Below are 25924 nucleotides of genomic sequence, written 5' to 3' on the forward strand. Positions count from 1 at the left end.
GGCTAAAGGGGAGCTGGTAGAGAGCCAAGGGGTTCGCCATATTGGTGTATTTGCACCGGAGCCTATTACTCTCCCAAGCTTTGATTTTAACAAGTCTCTGCCCATTCCAGTGCTTCGCCAACCATGGGAGGCTGAGGAGGGAATCTTGCAGTCCAATAAAGATAAGTTTTTGCAGTATTTACCGAGTAGTACTCTTGCCAGGAGTGTGTGTGGTTTTGTTAGTAATCTCCAACTTAGCTTTGCCAATAGTGCCTTATTAAAGTGTTTGATATCTCTAATTCCTAGACCTCCAAACTTTGTCGGTTTTGTGATTTTCCTCCAAGCAATCCATGACATTTTCTTCTTTTCAGTATTCGTATCCCACCACAAGCTTGTAAGAGCTGACTGAATTCTTTTGCATAATGAACCAGGTAGATGGAAGCACGACATGGTATAGGTTGGCATGGCGGATAGGACTGACTTGAGCATGGTTAGCTTCCCAACCGTAGATAAGAAGCGGGAAGACCAACTGAGAGCTTTTTGTTTAATGCGATCCACAATAGAGGTAAATAGATCCTTTTTCTTTCTTCCAAATAGCTCAGGTAGACCTAGATATTTCCCTTGACCTCCCTCCTTCTTGATTTCAAGTACGTCCTTAGCCTGAGTTCTCATGTACATAGGGGTTTTTGCAGAGAAAGTTATGGAGGATTTGGACTGGTTGATTTTCTGTCCTGATGCTGCCTCGTATTTATGTAGGATATTCTTGAGAGTTAAGCAACTGTGTTGATCTGCTCGTATGAAGAACATAGTATCATCTGCAAAAAGGAGGTGATTAACCCTAGGACTTCCTTTTGCAACCTTGACACCAATTAGGTTACCCTCTCTCTGTGCTTTCAAGCAAAGTCCTGAGAGCACTTCGCTGCAGATGATGAAGATGTAGGGGGATAGAGGATCCCCTTGACGGATTCCACGTTGAGGCGTCACCAGTCCTTTTGCTTGGTCATTTATCAGGAAAGAGTAAGAGACTGTTTTGATACATTGCATGAGCCAGCGAATCCAGGTTTGATGAAAACCTAATCTTTCCATTGCTGTTTTAATAAAATCTCATTCAAGCTTATCATAGGCTTTACTCATATCTGTCTTAACTGCCATGAAACATCTTTTCTCAGCTCCCGAAGTCTTTAAGTAATGTAGAACTTCATGTGTTATTAGCACATTATCTGAAATTGCACGTTGTGGAACAAAAGCGGATTGGTTTTCAGAGATACATGTGTGTAACACTGGTTGGAGTCTCTTAGCTAGGAGCTTTGAGATAATTTTGTAATAGACAGAGCATAGAGCAATAGGTCTGTAATCTGAGACTTTTTGTGCTGTTGTGGTTTTTGGAATGAGCCTGACATGCGTGTGGTTTATTTTCTGTGGTAGGTTGCCCGAGATAAAGAAGGATTGGACTTCCGCAATAATAGCATCTCCCATCGTATCCCAGTTTGTCTGGAAGAAGCTAGCTGAGAAGCCGTCTGGACCCGGAGCTTTGTCCGTGTGTATTGCGAAACAGGTTAGTTTGATTTCTGCAGGTGTGGGCATAGCTATAAGTGTTGTATTCATTTCTGCAGTGACACACGGTGAGAGAGCTTCCTGGACCACTTTATCTCTTGTTCCTACTTGCGAAGTAAAGATGTCCTCGTAATAGTCTGAAATGACTTTAACAATCTCCTTTTCCTCATAGACTTTGTGCCCTGAAGCAGATTCTAACACAGAGATGTTATTAATGGCCCGTCGGTTTTTTTGTTGCAGCATGAAAATAGCCTGTATTCTTATCCCCAAGGGTTAGCCACAATTGTCTACTCCGCTGCTTCCAATACTCCTCCTCTCGTTTGTAAGCCAAAAGAAGTTGTTGGTTCAAGGTATCAATGGTGGATTGAATCACATTGTCATCACACATTGCTTCTTCGAGTTGTTCACTAAGAGAGAGGATCTCCTGTTTGCTATTCAGCATTTGTTCTTTGCTCCATTTTATTATCGCAAGACGGCATAGATGTAAGCGTTGGTCAACCAAGGCTGTAGGGTTCAGGTTCCAGGCTTTGAGAACAAGGTTTTTCACTTCGGGATTGTCTTTGAGTCTTCTGTCGTAACGGAACAGGCCTTTGTAATATTTTTTGACAGGGTCGAAAGAGGTGATCAGTGGGCGATGATCCGAACCTTCGAAGCGTAGGTATTCACTTCTACCCGAGGGGTACGCCAGTACCCAATCACTATTTGCCATGGATCTATCAAGCCGGCAACGAACCACATGCGAGTGGCGTTTTCCTCTCCAGGAAAGGAAGTTTCCGGAGTGCTTCAAGTCATAAAGATCACAAGTTGACATAAAGGATCTCAGGTCAGTAAATGATCCTTCAGTTTGTTCTGGTCCACCAACCTTTTCATCACTGCATATTATATCATTGAAATCTCCCGTGACAAACCAGGGACCTGATCGAGATAAAGCTATCTCTTGAAGTTGCATCCATACTTGAAGCCTCTTTCCCCTATCTGGTTCTCCATACAGGAAGGTCGCAAAGAAACTTCTCCCCTTTGCTTTGATTTCCGTATCTATAAAGTGTTGGTTTGAGGATTTAACCTCAATTTCTAAGTTTGCTTTCCAGAATAGTGCTAGACCACCAGCAGCTTGAGAGGGAGGGGGAACTATGTGGTGGTGTGGATAATCCAGCCAGTGGAGCGTTTGGAGGACTGATTCAGGTGAGTTTTTGGTTTCTATCAGGAAGAGAATGTCCGGGAAAATCTTTTTCCGGATTTCTCTCAGACGTTGGACTGTTATGGGGTTCCCCAACCCACAACAGTTCCAACTCGCCACTCTTAAGGAAGAGGGGTTGGCGGTTTCTGAAAATCCGCCTTTCTCTTCTTACTTGCAGGAAAGATAGGCACTCTTGGTGCAGCAGGAGGGGCTTGAGACCTCTGCAGGGTGCGGTTGTCACTTAGGTCTTGAGAACGCTCCGGATCCTGATCTGGGAGAGGGTTTGTTTGTTCAGTAAGGTTAAGATTTACCGGAGCCTTTGAGTTCTTCCTATGAGGAGGTCTAGAAGGGCCTGAGCGCGTTGGTGAGTTAGTTTTTGATATCCTCCTTGGGGACCCTTGAGCGAAGTTAAGTTTCTGGGACTTTGCTCCTGGGAGTTTTTGATTTGGTTTTGTGGTTTGTTTTTGTTGCGGGGGTCGCCCACGTCCACGTTTCAGTGTCTCACCCGTCTCTTGTATTGTACCTTGTGTAAAGTTTTGGGGTAAGGTTTCCTGGGTTTGACTTCCGTTTACTCCATTGTTTGCTTGCAGGGGGCCAGTAACTGATGCTAGGTTTGATGCCAGAATGGAGTTAGCAGTAGTCTCCATAATGTTATCTGCATCACTTTGGAGAACTCGCATTCTTCTGGCTGCACTCTTTGTGGGATCAGGGCAGGATATGTATTGGATAGTAACTTCCTGAAGGTCACTCATTACCTGTTCTCGAGATGGGAGGTGTCGCTCTGTTTCCCTTCCCTCCAGCGATTGAGTTGAGGTAATTGCAGCTTGGATAGGCTAGGGAGGTGGGGTTTGGGGGTCGGGGCTTGTTATATTGCGTTCCAATGGAGGACGTCTTGCCCTTGATGAGACTGATGGTTCTCCTAGGGCCTCGAGAGATGAGGCTGTCTTTTCTCTCCACATTGTGTTACGAGCTAGGGGGTTTTTGTTTTGATGGTTTCCATTACGAGTGTGTGTGGGTTCCTCACGGCTACCAGAGTGATTTGAGTGAAACCTATCAGGGCCTCCTCTGAGATGTTGTCGCGAAGTGTAGTGAGTGATTCTCTGTTCAGCTGGTCGTCTCGCTCTATAGCTCATGTCCTTGAAAGATCTCTTCCTGGGGTGGGTGCTTTTCTCACTGTTATCTCTTCTGGAAGTCTGATGGAGAGGCCTTCGAGGTGGTAGGAAGTTATCTTGTGGGGTATAATAATTCCTGGTGACAGCAATAGAACCTGAATGAGTTTGAGAATTACTAGGTTTGTGGGACTCCTCTTTGGGGTCGAAAAGACCTGGACACGATAACTTATCATGTGTTAGGCGCAAGCAGTGGGAGCAGTGGTTTTTTAGGCTTCTATACTCCAGGGTTATGAGGGCTTCGCTACCATCTGCGAATTCAACTATGGTTTCTTTTGTGATAGGCTCTAGTCCATTTATAAGGACTTTCACTCTGACAGAGGCAGGGGAGATGTCCCACGCAAGGATTTTTCCTAATACTTCACCAATGGATTTGACCATTTCCTCTTTCCAAAAGTGCTTTGGTACGCCTCTGATCTCAGTCCAGAAAGGGATCATAGCTGGGAAGGTTGGAGATATAACTGGTTCCCATCTTTGGATTATAACCATCCATTGGTCGAAATGGTAAGGTCTGTTTGCTAGCACTTGGTTTAAATCTTCTTCCGTTTCAAATCTAAATTGGAAAATACCTTGACCCAGATCTGAGCCTTCAGCTTTGTCCTGTAGGTTCCAGCGGGTGAGAAGGAACGGAAAGAGAGCTCGCATTCTTTGTCCTGCAGGGTTTATGAGACGGCCAATGAGGGTTAGAGAGTTCTCCTGTATCAGGTCAGAAGTGTCGATGTCTGGAGCTCTAATTCTCTTGTGTGGAGGCGGTGAGAAACCTTGGACTGGCTCCTTTCCTTTGAGGTGATAAGGGATTCGATTCGCCATTGCCCGGTTTTGAGGTAGATGTCCTCTGAAGTGGATGGTGGAAGAAGTGGGAAAAGTTTAAAGGGAAGTAGTTTGAGACAGTTAAACTGAAAACAAAACGGTTAGATGGTTTGGGAGGGTTCAGGGGAGCAATAACTTCTGCAATTAATAGGTTGGAATCAGCAAGTTAATGGTCGGAAGCGAGGTTTGAGTATCATCGGCTGAGCACGATCTAGGTTTTGGGTCGGAGGTTAGCGGAGACATCATGTAGACAGGGTTTAAACCGTTGGATAAAAGGTTGGGAAAGGCGCCTGGGAGAGAAGAGTAGTTGAGATCTGGTAGAGAAGAGTAGTTGAGATCTGGTTAATAGCTTCCTTCATCTCTTCTTGGGAAAGGCGCCTGGGAGAGAAATTTGAATTCGCAAAAACTAGTATCATAAAAAGGGAAAAAAAGAAAATGTGTTAGTCCACTTTTTTATGTTTTAGTAACATAATTTTGGTTTTAAAAAACCCAACAGAGAAAAGACCCATCAAAATACAAAGCCCATCAGCTAAAACAATTAGGGTTTTTTTTTTCTTTCTTTGAAGAGGTGGAAGCAATGCCGGTTCACTCAGGCTCCGGTTGCAGATGGCGGCGGTTTACTCAGGCTCCGGTTTCAGACGAAGGCGGTTCACATAGACTCTAGTTGCGGATGACGGCAGTTCTTTTGGGCGATAGTAGACGAAGGTGGACGAAGACACCATCGTAGTAAATGATTTTAGTAAATGTCAGTTGCCACTGTTGTAATTTCTTGGTTCTTGATGGATTAATATAAATTCAAATAAACAAAAAAAAAGTTAGCCATTTAAGAGATTATTGGTTAGTGGCTGTGAGAACTTTTGCTTAATTACACATCTTTTAAACTTACACGGCTTCTCAGTTTTTATTTTTTATTTTAAAAGTGTCAAAAGTGTAAGGGCTTTTTTTTGGGACAAAGTGTAACGGCTTATTCTCTGCCTTTTTTTTGGACAAAGTGTAACTGCTTATTCTCTTTTTTAATAAAAGTTCAAAATACCCAACTATTTAAAAGCTATACAAAACATTTTATCTCTGTTTTTAGTTTTTGTTAGATGGAATGAACACACAAATAGTTTCGATAATTTCCAAGCTAAATATTGCATCATCATCATTTTTGAGAAAGATTAAAGTATATCATCATGAACGAAAATGTGCATGAGATTTCGTGTTTAAGTCTTTACTCCACTATTCTAATAATTTTTAAATTAAAAAAAAAAAGATTAAGGTATATCACTCATGATTTTACATCTATTCATATTTTTATTGTTGTTTAGTTCTAGTATAAATTATTATTTGTTTGACTTACGAATATTGATTATTCAAGTGAATTTTTATTACAAGAAAACTAGCGATTTTTAAGAGAATATACTAGAAAATCTGTCGCAAATAGAGTAATACCAAAATATTTTTGAGAGAAACAAATCCGTCACAAATAAATCTTCCCAAATTTTTATTTTTTGTATGATTCCACACAAATTTTGCGATGAACAGAAATACTCTCATATACCTTGTAAATTGGTATATAATTGTTATCATGCTCTTTACAATTTTAGATTGAGTTACAGAAAAAGAAGAAGTGAAATTAAAACTTAGAAAACATAAATGATCAGTCTCATTTGTCAAAAATAAAAAATTATTTTTTTCATTTTTTGTAATTCAAATTAGTATCTTAGCTCGAAAAATATATGGAAACGAACATTTTGAAAAATGACGCGCCAAAATATAATTGTCCGTAAAAGATAACGGTTATTTTCAGTCATAAAATGTAGCTAATTTACATTATGAGATAATTTTTTTTTCTTTTGGTAGATTCACGAACTAATGTAATTATGTTTGAATGAAATTAATAATTATCAAGACAATATTTTTGAGAAAAACAAATCCCTTAGAAATCCATCCTCCGAAATTTATATTTTCTTTTATGATCCCACACAAATTTTGCGACAAACATAAATACTCTCATATACCTTGTAAACTGGGAGTAAATTGGTATATATTTGTTATCGTGCTCTTTGCAATTTTAGGTTGAGTTACAAAAAAAAAAACTGAAAACTGAGAAAACATAAATGATCAGTCTCATTTGTCGAAATAAAAATTAATGTTTTTTTCTTTTTTTGTAATTCAAATTAGTTTCTTAGCTCAAAAAATATATGGAAACGAACGTTTTAAAAAATGACGCGCGAAAATATAATTGCCGGTAAAAGATAACGGTTATTTCGAGTCATAAAATGTAACTAGTTTACATTATGAGAGATTTTTTTTTCTTTTGGTAGATTCAGGAACTAATTATGTTTGAATGAAATGAATAATTATCAAGACAATAGGCATGTTCGTTTCATCGACGCAGGCGGCTGCGGCAGCGGCAGCGGCAGCGGTAAACACAACATTTTTAATCGCCGCATCTAATCAACGTTTAAAATGTGAAGATACGTTTGCCGCAGCGTCACACCGCAGGTACCTGTGGCAACCAAACGAACAATAATAGCTGCGGCTGCCGCAACCGCAGGTACTTGCGGCGATGAAACGAACATGCCCAATATCACCATCAGTTAGACCAGCTGTGGTCCTCCTTTTAAGTCCTTATAAATAGAAAATGTGTCCACACCTTCGAAAAACAAAAAGGAAATAAAAAACAAGTCATGTTTGGGAGTCTAGGGTTAAACGCCGCCATGGAAAAAAGGCAGAAGCAAGTAGTTGCCAGCGCAAGCAAGTCCCCACCAAGAGAATACAAGAAGGAGATCCCAGCTGATGTCTTCATCGACATATTCTCAAGGTTGCCAGTGAAAGACGTGGCAAGGTGTCGTTGTGTGTCGAAGCTCTGGTCTTGCCTACTTCGTCGTCGAGACTTCACCCAACTGTACCTGAAAGTGTCATCGGTTCGTCCGCGTCTCTTATTCACCTTCCTATACAAGGGTAAGCGGATCTTGTACTCCATGCCTCAGGATTTAGATCCAGACCAAGACTACCCCTGTGTATATCCGCATTACCAGATGCATTTCCCTAAAGGTTTGGGTTCTTCGGATGATGTGTGTCCATCTATACTTGGTTTGATCTGTACCAAATCTAGGAAGCCGATGATCTGTAACCCTAGCACAGGACAGTACATGTCTTTACCCGTAGCGACAACCAAGAGGAATCTGAGTAGACCCTATTTGGGGTATGATCCTACCGGCAAAGTCTTCAAGGTATTGACCGTGTCTGATGATTATGTGTGTCGAGTTTCAACATTAGGAACGGGAGAAGTGACCTGGAAAAGGGTCGAATGTTCGATACCCCATCAAGCGTTACATACTGAGGTATGCATTGATGGGGTGTTATATTATTTAGCTAAGCGCATGGGCTATGGAACTCGACCAGGTTATATGGTCGTATGCTTTGATGTTGAATCGGAGAGGTTCAATTTTCTAGATGTTGAGTTACCAATTTTGGGTTCAGCTCTCATAAACTACGAAGGTAACTTGGGCATATTGTTGCCAGATTCTGGTATTATATATGAAGGCACAGAAAGTTTTGAGCTGAGGGTTCTAGAGGATCATACTGATGAGGTCAAATGGTCGAATACTGTCTACACATTGCCATTTTACTGGAAGTATGCAGTTTCACATTCCTTCCTATACATTGCCGGGATGACTAGTGCAGGTGAAATTGTCTTGTCGACAAGCTTTCTAGTGGAGCCTTTCGAAGTGATCTACTACAATATTGTGGAGAATACTGTGGTAAGAATTGAAATCACTTTCGGAATTGTAGATAAGAAGGCTCCCTGCTCAAGGTTTTTGACTTTGATCAACCATGTAGAGAATGTGGAGCTTATGGATTAGGATCGTTTATAACATATGTAGCTCCCCGGCCTTCTATATAAATTTATGTTCTTATATATAGACACCCTTATTGTTGTATCCATCTTGTATCAATGTTTGTTGAAAGTTGTAAGCTTATGTTTTAGCTATTTCAACTTTTTCTCTTCTTGAGTAACCTAATTTGTCTTCGTACAATTTTACTATAACTAAACATAGAATTTGATCCATTTTCAGATAGATAGTCTGATGAAAGAGAGGGCACAAAACAAATTTGGTAACCTCAACCTGCACGCATGTAACATTTATTACTTCTCACCAATATCAAACAGTTGATGATGATTTTTTTTTCTTTTATGTTAGTTTCGTTTAATGGGATTACCATAAGAGACTATGAGTTATCAGATCTACCGTCTAACAAAGCTTCCTCTATAGAAACTAATAAAATTAAAATTTTGTATGTTCATAATTAATATCACAAATCAAGCTACAGGTAAACCCTTCCCAGAAAAAAATAATTATGGTTTAATTTTGGATCAGTTTCTCTTTATTGCAAAGAGAAAACAACCGAAATAGGAAATTCGTACAACAGTGAACAGTTATAGTTTCTTGTCGAACAAGAAGGCAAGACAATGACAGAAGCACCACTCCTGGCTTGTAGACGTACTTGTAGTAGTATATGAGACTATATTTATCAAATCAACTGTCTAAACAAAGTTTCCTCTATTGAAACCATTAATATTAGAATTTTGTCTTCTCATAAATTTCACAAGTCAAGCTACCCGTAATTCCAGTGTCCATTTATTGCGAAGAAATAAAAACAAGACCAATAGGAAATTTGTACAACAGTTTCTTGTCGAACAAGAAAGCAAAGACAATGACAGAAGCATTTGATATGAATTGTTTCAAAATAGAAATTTACAAACGCCACTCATACTCCCATCATATCAAATAAATTTCACACTTGCACACATTTCAACAGACCGGACTTTAGTTCTCGGCCGAATGGTAGTTCAGACCGAAACCAAGTGGAAACAATGGATTCGAATTGGCATCAGCGGTTAACGGCAATTGGTCAACGCTTCTGAACCAGCTCACTGGTAACTTCCCCTCGAAGTCATAATCTCCAAAAATGACATCAGTCATCCCTTTCCCTTCGGTTCCAGGAAGCCAAGCAGCAACCAAAGCCTCAGTCTTTTCAAGAACCAGTGGCTCAAGAACCAATGGCCGTCCAGAAAACAAGACCACTAAAGTGGGTATTTTCTCTGCAACCGCAGTTATAATGTCGTTACCGTTTAAGGGCACTGAGAGTTCCGAGTTATCTCCCAATGTCTCTGCGTAGGGAGGTTCCCCCACCGCAACAATGGCATAGGTGAAGCCTTGACCTGAGGCTAAGGTTTCTTCAGAAGGAGTCTTCTCGTAAATCACTTCGGTGTTTTCTCCAACTACTTCTTTAATGGCATCCAAAAGCGTTGTCCCTGCATTTTTCAGACCATATTAGATACGTTCCCATTAAAAATTTCCAACAACATTGAAGTCACTTTAATTACCGATTGTGATCCTGCCACTTAGACCGAACCATGCCTTTGTCCATCCTCCGCACTGGTATCCAAGATCATCAGCGTGAGTTCCAGTGACCAGAATCCTCTTTGCATTGCGATCTAAAGGCAGAAATGGCTTCTCAGATTCTTTTCCATTCTTTAGGAGAACTAAAGACTTTCTAACCGATTCACGCGCTATTTCTCTATGTTCCTGGAGTAATGGAAAAACAGGTCAATCATGTTCTGGTCCCAACACTCCTGTCTAATTAAAATCTAATGACATTAATCTGTACAAGAGATCTCACCATGCAGCCAACAGTACTCAATAAAGAGCGGTCCGTGAGAGGATGTTCGAAAAGACCAGCAACAAACTTCACTCTGAGTATTCTCTCAACAGCGTCATCGATCCGAGACATCGTTACTTCCCCTGACTCCACCAGATCGGTGAGGTCCTTTATAAACTGTTGATACTGGAAAGGCACCATCACCTGGAGTAACATTGATTAACTAAATCTTAGTTCTTTGTATCATCCCAGAGAGATGAAAAATCATTAACTAGCTAGGAGTTTTAGAATCTACCATATCGACTCCAGCATTAACTGAGATTTTGATGCAGTTGCGGTAGTTTGAACCGAACGGCTCGCTAAGCCGTTCCAAAGCCTCCCAGTCTGAAATGATAAACCCCTAAAAAAAAAAAAAGGCAAAGGCAACACAGCTTTAAAATCATACACCTCTTTCATATCCAAGTCAATTTTTTTGGCTAACCTTGAAACCTAGTTTCTGTTTGAGAAGTTCGGTTAAGAGGAAATAGTTGGAATGGAGTTTATGTCCGTTCCAACTGGAGTAAGATGCCATAACCGTAGAGACTCCCTGAGCAAGACAATTCAAATATGGAGCAAGATGTACTCTCTCCAACTCTTCGTATGACACAATGGTGTTCCCTTCGTTTATTCCCCCTTCGGTACCACCATCTCCAACAAAATGCTTGGCGCACGCCACCACGTTGTTTCTATCACATATGTGAACAAATCCATAAGAAATTACATCAAATCCATAATATATATATCTAGCTAGAAGTATATGTTATATACCTTCCTGCAACAAATGGGTAACCACTGGGATGTTCTTTGGGTGGCTCGCCTTGTAGGCCAGATACAAGCGTACTCAACTCGCAGATAACGTCAGTATCTTCACTGTAACTCTCATAGGATCGTCCCCATCTCGGATCTCTCGAAGCCTGTCAACAAAAAAAAAATCACTTTCATTATTTTCTTCCATTCCTCTTATATATAATCTTGATTTTCACTAAGCCTGTATAGACAGACGTCTAAGGATTAGGCAAATTCTCATGTATTGAAATATAGCTCATACTCACAATGTTGTTAAGATATGAGAGATGCCAAATAAAACATATTCTCATAAGAACACTCAAAGGTATCCACCAAATGCTCCATTCAATTAATTGAGTAAGCGATTAAGAACTTACGGCCACACATGGAGCAAACGCCCATTGAGCGCCACAAGCTCTAACTTCAAGTGCTGTTGCAGCCCCGATTCTTCTGATCAAATCTGCATCTCTATCACATTTTAAAAAAAACACTTGTTCAAAATATACTTCTAGGGTAAGAATCCAATCTAATTTGAACAACACTATAACAATTAACACCCTAATCAAATACACAACACTACATCTCAAAGTGTGAAAAGAGAATGGTAAAAATAAAAAAAAACCTGGTGGCTCCGAGGCCGATGTTGTGGGGAAAGATGGTGGCTCCATAGACATTGTTGTTGCCGTGGACGGCGTCAATGCCATAGATGATCGGGATACCCAAACGCGACGCTAACGCTGCGTTTTGGTAGCCGTCGATCATATCAGCCCAATCCGACGTCAAGGCGTCCTCGAACGGCCAACTCCCTCCACCGTTTAGTACACTACCTGTAACCCCCAAAAAAAATTTTGGAACTTGGGAAACTAAAAAGTTTTGGTCGTTGACTTAAACCAAAACAGAGAAAAAAAACACAAAACAAATGGAGTGTGGATTGTTTCGTATATACCGATGAAGTAATCTGTAATGACGGGATGAGTAGTGACGACACGTTCGATCTGAGTCATCTGGCCGAACTTTTCCGGTAGAGTCATACGAGAGAGAAGGTCCTTTACACGCGCCTCCACTGGCGCGTCTGGGTTCTTGTAAACGCATGTTTCGTTGCTTCCTTCCATACAATTTTTTTTTGCTTCTTCTTTTTTTTTTTTTGTTTTGTTTTGTTTAGCCTTCTGTTACAAGTTTTTGCAAACTAAACCTTTATATGGCAAAGGTTTAGGATATGTGGCGTGATTCACACAAAATTTTGCCGTAGCCGAGATAGTAGATAAAGAATAAAGAAGTAATGATGTGAATCTTTCTCCAGTTTTATAACTTTTTTTTTTTATGTTTTTTCAATTTCAATTATTGAGGAAAAGGTAAAAAATGTAAATAAGTTTGGGTTGGGACCCAAGCTAAATCTGCGTTGGATCTAATAAAATGGCTTGCAACGAGTTGTTGCTTGACTAGGCTGGACATTCGGGTAATCCGTTCGGGTTCGGGTATTATTCATTCGGGTTTGGGTAAACGGGTTTAGAAAAATAGAATCCATTGGGTATTTTTAGATATATGGGTTCGGTTCGGTTTGGGTACTATCGGGTTCGGGTCGGTTTGGGTTACAAATTTTAAAACCCGATTAGTACCCGAACTACCGGGTACCCGAAAAAATATAATTAAATTTAAATAAATTTAGTTAAATTTTGACTTACATAACAAAATATATTAGATATTTTGATTATTTTTGATATTTAGGTATAAAACTAAATGAAATATTCAAAATTATAATCATAATTTTGGGGTAATTGCATTATATTAATGATAAATATTATAAATATGTTTATATGTTCGGGTTTAATGGGTACCCAAACGGGTACCGGGTATTACCCGACCCTAACTCGAACCCACGAGTATTAGAAAATAGAATCCAATAGGGTTTTATAGGCAAACTCGTACCCTACCCTAACCCGGTTTTTCGGGTCGGATTCCGGGTTGGGTATTCGGGTACGGTTTTTATGCCCAAGCTTATGCTTGACGGTTTGGATTGACAGCAGTCAACCATTCTCTCATGTTTATAAACAAATGGTTGACTGTTTTGGTCATGTTACTCGCACTACAAGAAAACTGGCCATTTCCGACTACATTTTACGACTATTATTCAGTCGCTAAATTTAGTGACTATTTAGTCACTCCGTTACGACTATACTACGACTAAATAAAAACAATCGTAACGTAGTCGCTAAATTGCGACAACATCCGTTAGTCGTCAAAATAGTCGCCACTTAACGACTATCTTACGACTCATATATAGAATTATAAATGCAGCCATAGCCTTGTCGTTATATAGTCCCTAATTTACGACTAGTTCGGTAGACGCATTTACGTCACCAATTAGGCGACTATTATGCGACAATTTCGGCGGGTCGTACATATTGTCGCTGCGTAGTCATTATTTAGCGACTACTACGCGACACTTTCGGCAGGTCGTAATGTAGTTGTATAAAAGTCGTAAACTGCCAATATTTAAAAATCACGTTTATTTCGTTTGGGGGTTGGTATACTTGTATTATGCGATTGATTTTTTTAGTCGCTTGGTAGTCGCCAAAATTGCCTCTATGTTTATCAGCTTCACCACTTCTTCTCTCCTCACTCGATCAAAACAAACACATTTGTGGAAAGGAAAAACAAAATATTGAAAAAGAAAGAAAGGAAAAAAAATCTTGAAAAAGAAAAAGAAAAGAAAAAAAATATCTTTTGATTATTCTTATATAATGGCTGGGAAATACAATTACAGTAATTCTCGAGAGTGGATGTATAAGAGGTTCGATGAAGTGATAGGCAATTTTTCGGCGGAGTTTACAACGGGGATGGAGCAATTCATGGTATTTGCAAATAGTCAATCTCTATCACAGAATAATGGGGGTATGTTCCACTGTCCTTGTAGTCATTGTAAGAACGATAAATTTATGTCGGGAAAAAGAATTTGGAATCATATTTTTAGCAATGGATTTATGCCTTGAATATTATATTTGGTATAAACATGGGGAAGAAATCAATATGAATATAGGAACAAGTTATGTTGAATGAAAATTTTAATTTAAAGGCAGCGTTAATGTGGACGATAAGTGACTTTCCAGCGTATGGCATGTTATTAGGATGGACAACCCATGGTAAATTGTCTTGTCCAGTTTGCATGGAAGATACAAAATCGTTTTATCTCCCTAATGGAAGGAAGACATGTCTGTTTGATTGTCATCGAAGATTTCTTCCTCACGGTCATCCAGTAAGGAGGAATAAGAAAGACTTCCTAAAGGGATAAGATGCTTCGAGATAGTATCCACCTCAGTCGTTGACTGGTGAGCAAGTTTATTACAAGCGTTTGGCTGAAGTAAAACCACCAAAAACCAAGGACGTTGGTGGAAATGGTCATGAAAAGAAGACTGCTGGCTATGGAAAACAACACAACTGGCATAAGTTAAGCATATTATGGGAGCTGTCTTACTGGAGGGACCTCAATCTTCGACACAATATTAATGTGATGCATACAGAGAATAAATTTTTGGATAACATCATGTATACTCTTATGGTTGTGAAGGGTAAATCAAAAGACAACATCATGTCAAGATTGGATATACAAAAATTCTGTTCTCGGCTACAGTTACATGTTGATAGTGATGGTAAAGCTCCTTTCCCACCCTTCACTTTGACAGAAGAAGCGAGAACAAGTTTACTAGAATGTGTCAAACATTCGGTGAAATTTCCTGATGGCTATTCGTCAGACCTAGCTAGTTGTGTTGATATGGAAAATGGAAAGTTTTCAGGCATGAAGAGTCATGACTGCCATGTTTTTATGGAACGACTACTTCCATTTATCTTTGCAGAACTCCTAGACCGGAACATCCACCTTGCATTATCATGTATTAATCAACCAGTTCATATATCCCTATATTTATGAAGTCTCCAAATAGTAATTTGAAAGTAATTAATCCCAATATTTGGCATTCTATACTGTAGGGCTTGGAGCATTTTTCCGGGACTTATGTGCGAGAATTTTGCATAAAAGTCGCATTCAAATTCTAAAACAGAATATAATTCTGATCATATACAATTTGGAAAAGATCTTTCCACCATCATTTTTCGACGTGATGGAGCATCTACCTATATATCTCCCCTACGAAGCTGAATTAGTAGGCCCTGTCCAATATAGGTGGATGTATCCATTTGAAAGGTTTTTTACAAAATTGAAAGGAAAAGCAAAGAACAAAATATATGCAGCACGATCAATTGTTGAATCTTATATCAATAACGAGATTGCTTATTTCTCAGAGCACTACTTTGCCGCAAATATACAAACAAAATCAAGGTAAATTCTAAAATCAATCAAGGTAGATAAAACTGTTATCATTTATTTGAAAGTCATTTACTTTTCTCATTCGGTCAGGTTAACACAATTTGATCAAGGTGAAACCCATGTATATCATGTCCCTGGAGTACCTCCTATATTTACTCACATCGACCGTCCAAGTGGAGAAATGAATAAAATATGGCTGTCTGAAAGAGACTATCAATGCGCACATGCATATGTTTTACGGAATTGTGATTATTTTCAGCCAATTGAGAGGTATATAATTAAGTTTATATCGATTAAGTAAAATAAACTTTATTATATATATAATCCACAAAAAATTTCTCATATATTTGTGTTGGTCTTGTATATATAGTATGTTCGAGGATTTTATTGGTGCAAAATATCCAGGAATTTCGGAAAAAGAACTCTCCACCATAAGAGCTTACGAATATCATTTATGGGTTAAAGAATATGAATGTCTTTATATAATTCTTATTTGGAGCATTTTTATTATATATTTAAATAATTATAAAATATGTAGATATATTGTTACATATATGCAGGTTTCTTACTGGAACACCACAAATCCATTTCCTACCTGGGTTCAAGAGATAGTGCATGGACCTTTGAACAAGGTCAAAACATGGCTAATGTATTTTACTAGAGGCTACTTGTTTCATACACATGATCATGGTGTTGGACGAAAGACTTGTAACTATGGAGTTTGTGTTAAAGGTGAAAATTACACTGATGCATCCGATGCAGCGGATTTCTAGGGGACCTTAACTGATATCATAGAACTCGAGTATGAGGGGATGGTCAATTTGAGAATCACACTTTTTAAGTGTAAGTGGTATGACCCTGTTATGGATAGAGGCACTCGGATGAACAATGGTGGTGTCATAGACGTTCTTTCATCGAGAAAATATAATAAATAAGAACCATTAATCTAGGTACATATATATATATATATATTTTAATGTCGATAATATATATATATGTGTAACTCATATTTTTGTTGATATTCCTAAACAGCCTCCCAGGCGCATCAAGTTTGCTATATTCCCTAGCCATACACAAAGAAACCAAGGAAGGAATGGCTCAATATTTTAAAATTTAATCCGAGGGGAATCATTGCAGGATAATATGAGAACAAAGAACCGACTCTTTTGCAAACAAAAAATGATTATGCTGTATTGGTGACTACTAGTGAAGATCTGGTTTTCGATAATTTAGAAGAAAGAAATGAACCAATAAATCTTGATTATGATGTCGAAGATGCAGATTAACTCAAATTAACCTGAGAAACCAATTTTAATTCCTTAAATTTTTCGATTTACCCCCAAAACCAAAATAATTTTGGTTTACCCGGGATACCAAATCTCTAATTTTCCCCCCTTTTAACAAATCCCTAATTTTCTATCTCATTAGCCTAATTGATAAACCTCGATACTCTCTCCACTTCGATTTCTCTCTTCGAATCCCTGAGCCTCTCCTCTTCGATTTCTTTCCCGAATCCTTCAATCTGAATCCTCTTCGGTTTCTCTATCTATCCCCGATACTTCACTCTATCTCCGATCTCTTCTTTCCCGATTCTCTTTTTCATGATGGCTTCAACACAATCTGCAACGAAGTCTGCAGCTAAGGCTCTCCAACCAAAACTCCAGTTAAGCGAGGAAGAAAGAGGAAGATGGATCCTAATGTATTCCAAAGAGGCGAAGGGTCGACCCCCATCAAGGAAGCGAGAAGACCAAAAGCTCTACCGAGTCAATAAAACTTTACGCCGACAGCAGATTTACCCCATCCTCAAACCTAAGAGCAAGACCATGTTTTCCCTCGACACTCACCGTCAGTAGCACCACAGATCCGCAACTATCCCCACCGCCACAGACGATTTTCCAGACCTCGGTGAACCAACAACGTCAGACTCAACATCCTCTTTCGTCAGAGGAGGTCCACAACAATCCGCGACAGTGTGGTACTGATCCTCCACCGTCTCCAGCTGATAACTCTCAAGCTCAGAGTCATCCATCATCTCACAGTAACAACTACCATGAAGGTTCTGAGGCTTCAAATCCGGAGCTCTAGGAGGACACGATTATCACGTTAAATGCCCTTCTTAGAGTGCCAAACCGTGAGAAGTTTACCACCGTCCTCTCCCCCACACCAATGCTAAACACAACTTGGTATTAATACTATCTTCTACTTGATTGTTAAGTAAAATAATTTTTTGTTGTTGTGTGATGGTCGGTGATGCTCTATGATGGTTAGTTTTAGAACATTCATGTCTGTTTTGATTGTTCTTAATAGGTTTTGTTTTGTGTTGGTCTTATATATATGTATAAGTACTGTTGAATCATACTCAATCTTTGACATCTATTTCATGTGTTTGCAGGTTTACTCGAGACGAAAAATCGCGACTAGTAAGGAAGATTACTAAAAGTTTTACAAATAAATTTAATGGTCCATACTACAGCTGGTCATGTGTGCCTCGGGACAGACAAGAGAGATTTTTCATCGAGTTTGCTGTACAGTTTTTTTCTCTCTTAACCTTTTCACATATATGTTTACTTGTTGAGTTTCCACTAACATCATTATATTCTCTTTGCTTTGTAGAAAACACACACATGGGATCCTTTGATTACTGGGACAGTTCAACAGTTTTTCGAGCTCATCTGCCAACGCCGGATGAAAGACATGATTAGCAATGTCAAGACGAGTGGAGAGCGACCAACATGGATCGTAGATACTATTTGGCGAACAATGGTTGAGTATTGGGAGACTGAAGAAGCACAACAAAGGAGTCTCACCTACTATCAAGCTCGTTTGTCTGATCGTGGTGGTCTTGGTCCTCACGTCCACTTACAGGGCCAAAGTCTTATCAGCAAATCCATACCGAAATGGTTAGTAACTTTTATACACCCATATATTTTGTTTTTATTTACATTTGGAGCTTTAAATGATGTCATAACCCTTGCTTCTCTTGTAACATTGCAGTAAACGAAATTGGGAAGACCGGTGAGTCTTGGTGAGGTTTTTATTAAGACACATACCAAGCCAAGTGGTACTTATGTTGACCGGAAGGCGGAGCAAATCTCTCTCAATTATGAGAAGAACTTGTAGCAGAAGTTGTCCAACCTTGGGGAACATACTTCACAGCCTCCAGAGCTCACAGCAAATGATTACACAAGCATATTTATTCAGGTAAAGTTTAATTTTTCACAACCCACATTGAATTATCTTTCGATTTCTACAGCCTCTTTATGTAGTGTTTTTCTCTCTTTTTTCGTAGTCCACTCAGAAAGATTCACGAGGAAATTTGTATGGTGTTGGAAGTCTTAAGCATACTCTTCAACCTCTTCTCAATGGCAAGGAAAACCAACAACAACAGTATGCAATGTTTCAGTCATTGCAAGAGAAAATGAAGGAAAAACTCAACATAAAATCGAAGAGCAGGCTGCTTATAACCTACGTCGTGATGCAGAGAATGCGGCCCGTGAAGCACTACATTTCCAAGCTGTGGCTGAGCAGAAGGACAAGCTAGAGCACTTGTCCTTAGTGGAGATGTACCTGCGCAAAACTGACCCGGCCTTTATGGACTTTTTGAAGACTCAATCAGCTGAAGCAACCACAGAGCCACTCTCAACCACACTTCCTGCAACAGCTCCACCTTCAAATTCAGATCCTTCTCCAACTTCAAACATGGATGCTTCTTAGGTTAACTTCTCAATCTCCAATTTCTTAGACCTAACTCATGAACTTGTCTCTTTTTGTTGAACTCGTCTCTTTTGTTGAACTTGTCTCTTTTGTTGAGACACATGTATACCAATATATTTTTCTTATGAGAAACTTGGTATGCAATTGTCTCTTTTGGTTTGTATTATAAATCATCGGTTAATATGACTTTATTGTCTCAGTCTTGTTTTTGTTGTATTTACAATATTGGTTTCATAATATTTTGAGAAACATGTACCAATTTCAATTTAAAACATTTACAAATTTGTTTTCCACAACACATTAGTCGCTAAACTGATGTAATATGGGGCATAATAGAATAGTAGCCAAATAGTCGTAAATCAGTAGCAAGTATGTTACGACTACAAGCAAAAATATTGTACATCATGTTTAGTCGTAAATCCGTCATAACCGAGTCTTCAAATGTTACGACAACACAACGACTCCTTTACAACTGCCTATATAACTGCTGGTTAATCGTAACCCTGTCGTATCGTAGTCGTAAAAGTTTACGACTCTCTTACGACTATTTTTACGACAACGGTATGCTGTCATAGCGTAGTCGTTAAATAACGACTATTTTTATGACCTATTCTTTTAATGACTAAGGATTTACGACTACATGTTTTAGTCGTAACTGAGTCGTAAACAGCAAATTAACGACTACTTAACGACTCTTACCGCAGTCGGGAATAGCTTGTTTTCTTGTAGTGTGGTTATGGGTTAAACGTGCTTGTGATCCTCGTCAAGTTGTAGTCTTTTAAATCTATATTAGGAAATATGTCTAATTCTCTCCATTTGAGTGACAAGTCTACACTCATCAAAAGTAAACAAACCACACTCATCAAAAATAAACAAATCTAAACTAAAAGGAATATGAAACATCTTTCATGTATTTTTTTTATATATTACAAAAACAGTTTCAATTTTTACATAAGAAATTTTGAAAAGCTTAGAACATGTCTCAAAAAATTAAATGCATCACCAAAAGACAAAAGGACGTCGGGAGTGAATCAAATAGCCACTTATTCCTCTTGGCGTAAACCATGAATATATGGACATATGGTTTAAGCATTACAATTTTGCCAATAGTTTGAAGAGTTTGTCTCTAAAGATATAAATTTTTAATATGAAAAAGATTGAGATTTTGTTCACTATCAAATAGAAGATAATTGAATAAAACTGTAGAATGTTGGTTTTAGAAAAATACAGAGACAAAGAGGAAGAGATTTTTGTATTCTCATTGTAGAAGTTGTCAAAAAGAGAATTAAATGAAATTCTTATTAAAAACAAAATTCTAGAGTTATATTCAAGAAATTGAAAAACTAACATGAAAGGAAGATGTCTATCTTAATTATATCTATTAAAAAGTTAGTTCTTGATAAAAGAAAATGTTAGTGTTTCATAGTATATAATTGAGAAGCTTAAATATGAATATATCTAAATTCTTAAGTTTTTTTTTGATGAATGTAAACTTTATTCAACCAAAAAAACTCTTTGTTACAAAATTCATGTTTTCATTTGAAATATTTTTTAAGAAGTTTTAGACAAAAATTGTATAATGATTAAATCTCTCAAAACAAAATTGTTCATCCATGTATCTAATAATATAATTATAAAATAAAAAAAACCTATGTGAAGTATTAAAAAAAATCAACGTCAAAATTATATTTTTCAAGATTTCCCTAATTATAATAAAAATAAAAATAAGCACTACATAAAAAATAAAAATAAATTAGTAGCACAATTGTTTAAAAAGCATAAACTACTGGAGTTAATATTCATCTAGTTGTTTTAATTATTCTAGATTTAGCGTCAATACACACTTTGACAACTAAATGCAAAAGATCACCACAAATGCCAATCACCCCATAAAAGCATATGTATTTAGGATTTAATATTTGCCTCGCACAAACTACCCCTTTTGACCTTTTTTCCCATTCACCACACATACAGTATTTATGTTCTCTTTCTTTTTTTCTTACTAAAGAAAAAAAAAACTAAGCCTGAAAAATCCTCGAAAAACAGCACTATGATCCTATGCCCAACCGCATGAAATCGAAACTAATTTTTTTTAAAACACATATATCTTGATTTACTATCTGAACAATTACAATATATTGAATATATACATTGGACTATTGACTGTGCTTAAACATATATACAGTTTTAAAATATTTGAATTCCACACATAAACTTTTGATTTTGTGCTTAAATATACATAAACTTTTGATTTTGTGTTCAAATATACATAAACGTGTTTAATGAGTAATTCTGTTAGTCTTTCTGTTAAGTCACTATAACGTAGAGTCCACGTGTCTAAAAATATTGAAACGACGTCGTTTTGGATTAAGTTGAAAATTTAAAATTCAATACACACTTTGACAACTAAATGCAAAAGATCACCACAAATGCCAATCACCCCATAAAAGCATATGTATTTAGGATTTAATATTTGCCTCGCACAAACTACCCCTTTTGACCTTTTTTCCCATTCACCACACATACAGTACTTATGTTCTCTTTCTTTTTTTCTTACTAAAGAAAAAAAAAACTAAGCCTGAAAAATCCTCGAAAAACAGCACTATGATCCTATGCCCAACCGCATGAAATCGAAACTAATTTTTTTTTAAACACATATATCTTGATTTACTATCTGAACAATTACAATATATTAAATATATACATTGGACTATTGACTGTGCTTAAACATATATACAGTTTTAAAATATTTGAATTCCACACATAAACTTTTGATTTTGTGCTTAAATATACATAAACTTTTGATTTTGTGTTCAAATATACATAAACGTGTTTAATGAGTAATTCTGTTAGTCTTTCTGTTAAGTCACTGTAACGTAGAGTCCACGTGTCTAAAAATATTGAAACGACGTCGTTTTGGATTAAGTTGAAAATTTAAAATTCAACCAAAACTGAGTAAAGCTACATTTGAACCCTCAACCTTTGTACGTCAAGGGAAGCTACTTACCAATGAGCTACATAAGTTTTACATATAATTATAACGAATATATATATATATAATAACAATAATGGCCCATCATTTTCTTCTCCCTAACCCTACTTCTTCCTCCTCCTCGCCAATGTGGAGATGTGGCGGAACGTGTCGAGCATAACTGCCCAGTTGAAGACGGCGAAGTCATAATGAGCGAAGAGAGAATGGTGACGGAGCTTCGAAGGGAGGAACCTGAGGAGAGTTTGTTGAGTTAGGGTTTCGTGGTGACTGGTGAGGGAGATTGTTCTCAAGGAAGTTGTCGAAATTGGAGTGCTTGGAAGATTGAGAAAGAGTAAGAGTGGGAGGAATTGAGGTTTAAACCCTTATGGTGAAGAAGATGTGGGTTTAGGGGGAAGAAGATGAACCGTCATTGTTAGTTATATATATATATATATATATATATTCGTTGAATTTATTAAAAGTTTATGTAGTTCAGTGGTATATAGCTTCCATTTGTAAGTCAAATGTCAGCGGTTCGACGGTAGATTTAGCCATTTTCATTCAATTTTAATTTTTCAACTTATTACAAGACAACGTCGTTTATTTTAATTTTAATATTCATTAAACACGTTTATGTATATTTGAGCACAAAATCAAAAGTTCATGTATGCAATTCAAATATTTTAAAATTGCATGTATGTTCGAACGGTCAATAGTCCGATGTATAAATTCAACACATCGTAATTGTCCAGATATACAAAAGCCATTTTTCCTCTTCTTTTTATATAACAATTTGTTGATCCTATCTTGTTTTATATTACCAGTGATGGAAAATACATCATAATTACAATTCACACAAGTGAGGATTCTAATCTATTGTGATAATAAACATGTATCAATACAACTTATAAACAATTGTAAGAAATAGTTTTTGTCAAAATTAAAATATAAACCGAAATATAAGTTTTTATTTTAAATAAAAAAGTATTATTTGAGGGACAGCGCATAGTACTACCAAGTTCTCTATAAAATTAATGAATCAACTATTCAAACTTCTAGTTGAAAGTTTAAACCTTATCGCTACATATGCAAAACCTTATCACCATATCGGTTTGAATAAGTCATATGTATAAGCAACTTTGCATTTAACAAGTTTGCACTCAACAACCAGGAAAATTTCTGGATATTGTATAAAACACAAAAACCAAATCCTAAGAAATCTTCTTCTTTAGGCCTTCATTTGAGTTTATCCTCATATAATTTAATATATCGCTAATAAATGTTTTAATTATATATCATGAAAATAAACAACTCTATCACTATTTATTTGCATATTGAGTTCAATTGTCCAAATCAAGCCTGATATTGTTACGTTAAAAGCTAATTTTAGTTCCACGTTAAGTTAATGTTCTCTTCGATGAAATTTTGTATTTATATATACGACATCCAAAAGCGTCGTGCCTACATTAAGTACATTTTGTTACCAATTTGATTATTCCGCTCTGGCCATATAGTGCTGTATTATTACACTTTTATATCCTTTTGCATTGGTATCTAAGTTCGCCCATATTCCAGTTTTTTTTTCTTCTTTATATCTTATTTCTCGTTTTGCTAAATTTTAAGGCCGACAATGACAATTTGACTGCAAGCCTGCAAGGGTTCTCAGGATATTCCTATATTCACCGAAGTTGGGAATTATTATTATTATTATTTTTTTATCAATTGGAATTATTATTGATAATTTTGGTTCTAACTAAAATAAAATACAAAATAGTATACTACGTCCAAAAGAGGGGAGACTTAAGCGGGCGTATTATACAAATGTCCTCGGAGTCAAAGGTCGGAGGAAAACAAGATTTCTCCGGAAACTAACAAAGGAACTAAAGAAAATCATACAAAACAGAGCATTGATAACTAGAACGAAAGAGGACAACAACCTTAATCTAAGAACAAAAGCAACCGGCCATAAAACCTTAAGAGAAACAATAGAACCAAGAGAGCTAAAAACCTTTTCTTCTAAGGCACAAACAGATGAGATTTACCAAGGATGCCAACGGCCAACTCAAGAGTAACATCAACCACCTCCTAACACGATGAGAGCCGATCTCTCGTAACCAAGAGTCTGGGACTTCATAAAGCGGCAAGCAAGACCACTCACTTTCGAAGCGACGACGATATTGATATGCCCAAGAACGTCAAACTAGAAGTCTTCAAAATGCGAGGAGCGAGGCCTAACTTCTCGTAGAACACCAATCACATAGACGAGACCGACGTAAAAGGAGAAGACTAACACCCAGTCACCCACTATGAACAATAAGAAGAAGAAGGAACTCGGCAAACTTACGGTTCTACCATAACATTCAAACAAAGCGAAACCTTTGCTTAGCAAGGAGCTGAAACATACCAAACGAAAGCTACTAAAACTGCTCAATACTACTAAGGACCACCATAAAGCTACCACTACCAAACACCAACTAAAGCAATTCCATCTAACCCTAACAAGACGTCGAAGAGGAACAGCCAGAAGGCCAGCTTACCGAACAGCAAAAACAGATGAGACCATGGCCATGGATTCCCGAAAACCAATTCTCGAGATCCACCAACAAAAACAGAGCACCGCCAGATCTACATATTTTGGACACCCAACAACAATCCTCTCTGGAGAAGCTACCCACCGACAGAACCAAACACCTTCGCCGTGAAGATCTACCATTTCCACCAAGAGAAGCCTTTCTCCAAACGAAATAAAAGGGATAAAAGAATTGCAAAACCAAAAAAAAATTACAGCACAAACGAAAGGGGAAGCCACTGACGGTGTCGGCGAGAAGCACCAACCACCGGAGTGGCTTCCTAATCACATATCTAAAAAACTAGAATTTCACTATTTGGGAGAAAAGAGAGCGGCGCTCGAGTTTTCGGTCACCAAGTTGGAAATTATCTATTTCAATTAATTGTTTAATTAAAAGCTTTCTAATATAAAAAAAAGATATGTTAAAAAAAGATAAATACTAGAAAAGGTCATCAATCAGTTGACCTGATTAATATTGTAAATATGAACTGAAGAAAGATTGCATAAAGAAAGACTGGCTAAATACTATATAAAATTACGACTAACAAATAAAAACTTCTGGTCATTGGTTAACTGAATACAAAAACACAATAGCTGAAACCAATTCGTGCCGTGGGAGAAATTAAAAGAAATGTTGTGATGACGTCATAACGTAGAGATAATCTAGGGCTAAAAAGGACCTATGTAACTGAGACGCTCTAATAACCGAATTTACCACTGAGGAAAAAAAGAACTGAGACGCTAATTGACGTGTCTTCTATTAATTCTAACATGTCCTTTTATATAGTATTTTTAAAAAATTAATTTTATATATTTTTAATATTTTAAAATTTTATTAAATTTATATATTAACTAGAATTTGTATTCGCGCATGCGCGGGATTTGAATTAAAAATATTTCTTATCAATAGAAATTGTTGAGCTCAAATATAATCATTTCAATTTTTGAGTATAAATTTATATAAATACTAAACTTACTTTACTCAGTGATATACAACATATATATTTTTAAAGATAATAACTTTTTTTATATATATATTTGCGTTTTTACGTGGGATTTTAATTAAATTGTTTATCAAGAAGAATCATTGAATATGAATATAATTTGAAGATTTAAAGATAAATATATATAAGTGCCTTACTTATTTTACTAATATATATATAACATATATTGTCTAGTG

The 25924-nt window shown here is 37.3% G+C and overlaps 1 protein-coding gene and 2 pseudogenes across 3 annotated transcripts; 1 reads left to right on the forward strand and 2 right to left on the reverse strand.

Moving 5' to 3' along the window:
- Positions 1 to 2330: 2330 nt before the first annotated feature.
- LOC147942606 (uncharacterized) lies at positions 2331 to 3150 on the reverse strand (annotated as a pseudogene).
- A 4180-nt stretch (positions 3151 to 7330) lies between these two features.
- LOC104790930 (F-box protein At3g47030 pseudogene) lies at positions 7331 to 8694 on the forward strand (annotated as a pseudogene). The gene has a single exon (XR_015559617.1). The product of XR_015559617.1 is annotated as an F-box protein At3g47030 pseudogene (transcript).
- Positions 8695 to 9298: 604 nt separating this feature from the next.
- Positions 9299 to 12434, reverse strand: LOC104790931 (uncharacterized). 2 transcript variants are annotated; one of them, XM_019246727.2, is made up of 9 exons: positions 12116 to 12434; positions 11792 to 11996; positions 11547 to 11637; positions 11152 to 11297; positions 10826 to 11069; positions 10640 to 10744; positions 10366 to 10548; positions 10070 to 10271; positions 9299 to 9997 (listed from the first exon to the last, which is right to left on the reverse strand). In XM_019246727.2, the coding sequence occupies exons 1-9, from the start codon at positions 12279 to 12281 to the stop codon at positions 9510 to 9512; spliced, it is 1830 nt and encodes a 609-aa protein (XP_019102272.2). In that variant the 5' UTR covers positions 12282 to 12434; the 3' UTR covers positions 9299 to 9509. The 2 variants fall into 2 exon arrangements, with proteins under 2 accessions (XP_019102272.2, XP_087309161.1); XM_087453035.1 differs by lacking the exon at positions 9299 to 9997 and having other exon boundaries at positions 10062 to 10271; positions 12116 to 12395.
- Between the last annotated feature and the right edge of the window lie 13490 nt (positions 12435 to 25924).

Source organism: Camelina sativa, chromosome 6 (assembly GCF_030686135.1).
Source record: "Camelina sativa cultivar CO46 ecotype springtype chromosome 6, ASM3068613v1".
NCBI lineage: Eukaryota > Viridiplantae > Streptophyta > Magnoliopsida > Brassicales > Brassicaceae > Camelina > Camelina sativa.

Coding starts and splice junctions, on each gene's coding strand:
- LOC104790931 (XM_019246727.2), bottom strand. CDS start 12,281: ATGGAAGGAAGCAACGAAACATGCGTTTACAAGAACCCAGACGCGCCA. Junction 11,638..11,791: donor ATCGGCCTCGGAGCCACCAG/GTTTTTTTTTAT, acceptor AAAATGTGATAG/AGATGCAGATTTGATCAGAA. Junction 11,070..11,151: donor TACCCATTTGTTGCAGGAAG/GTATATAACATA, acceptor CATATGTGATAG/AAACAACGTGGTGGCGTGCG.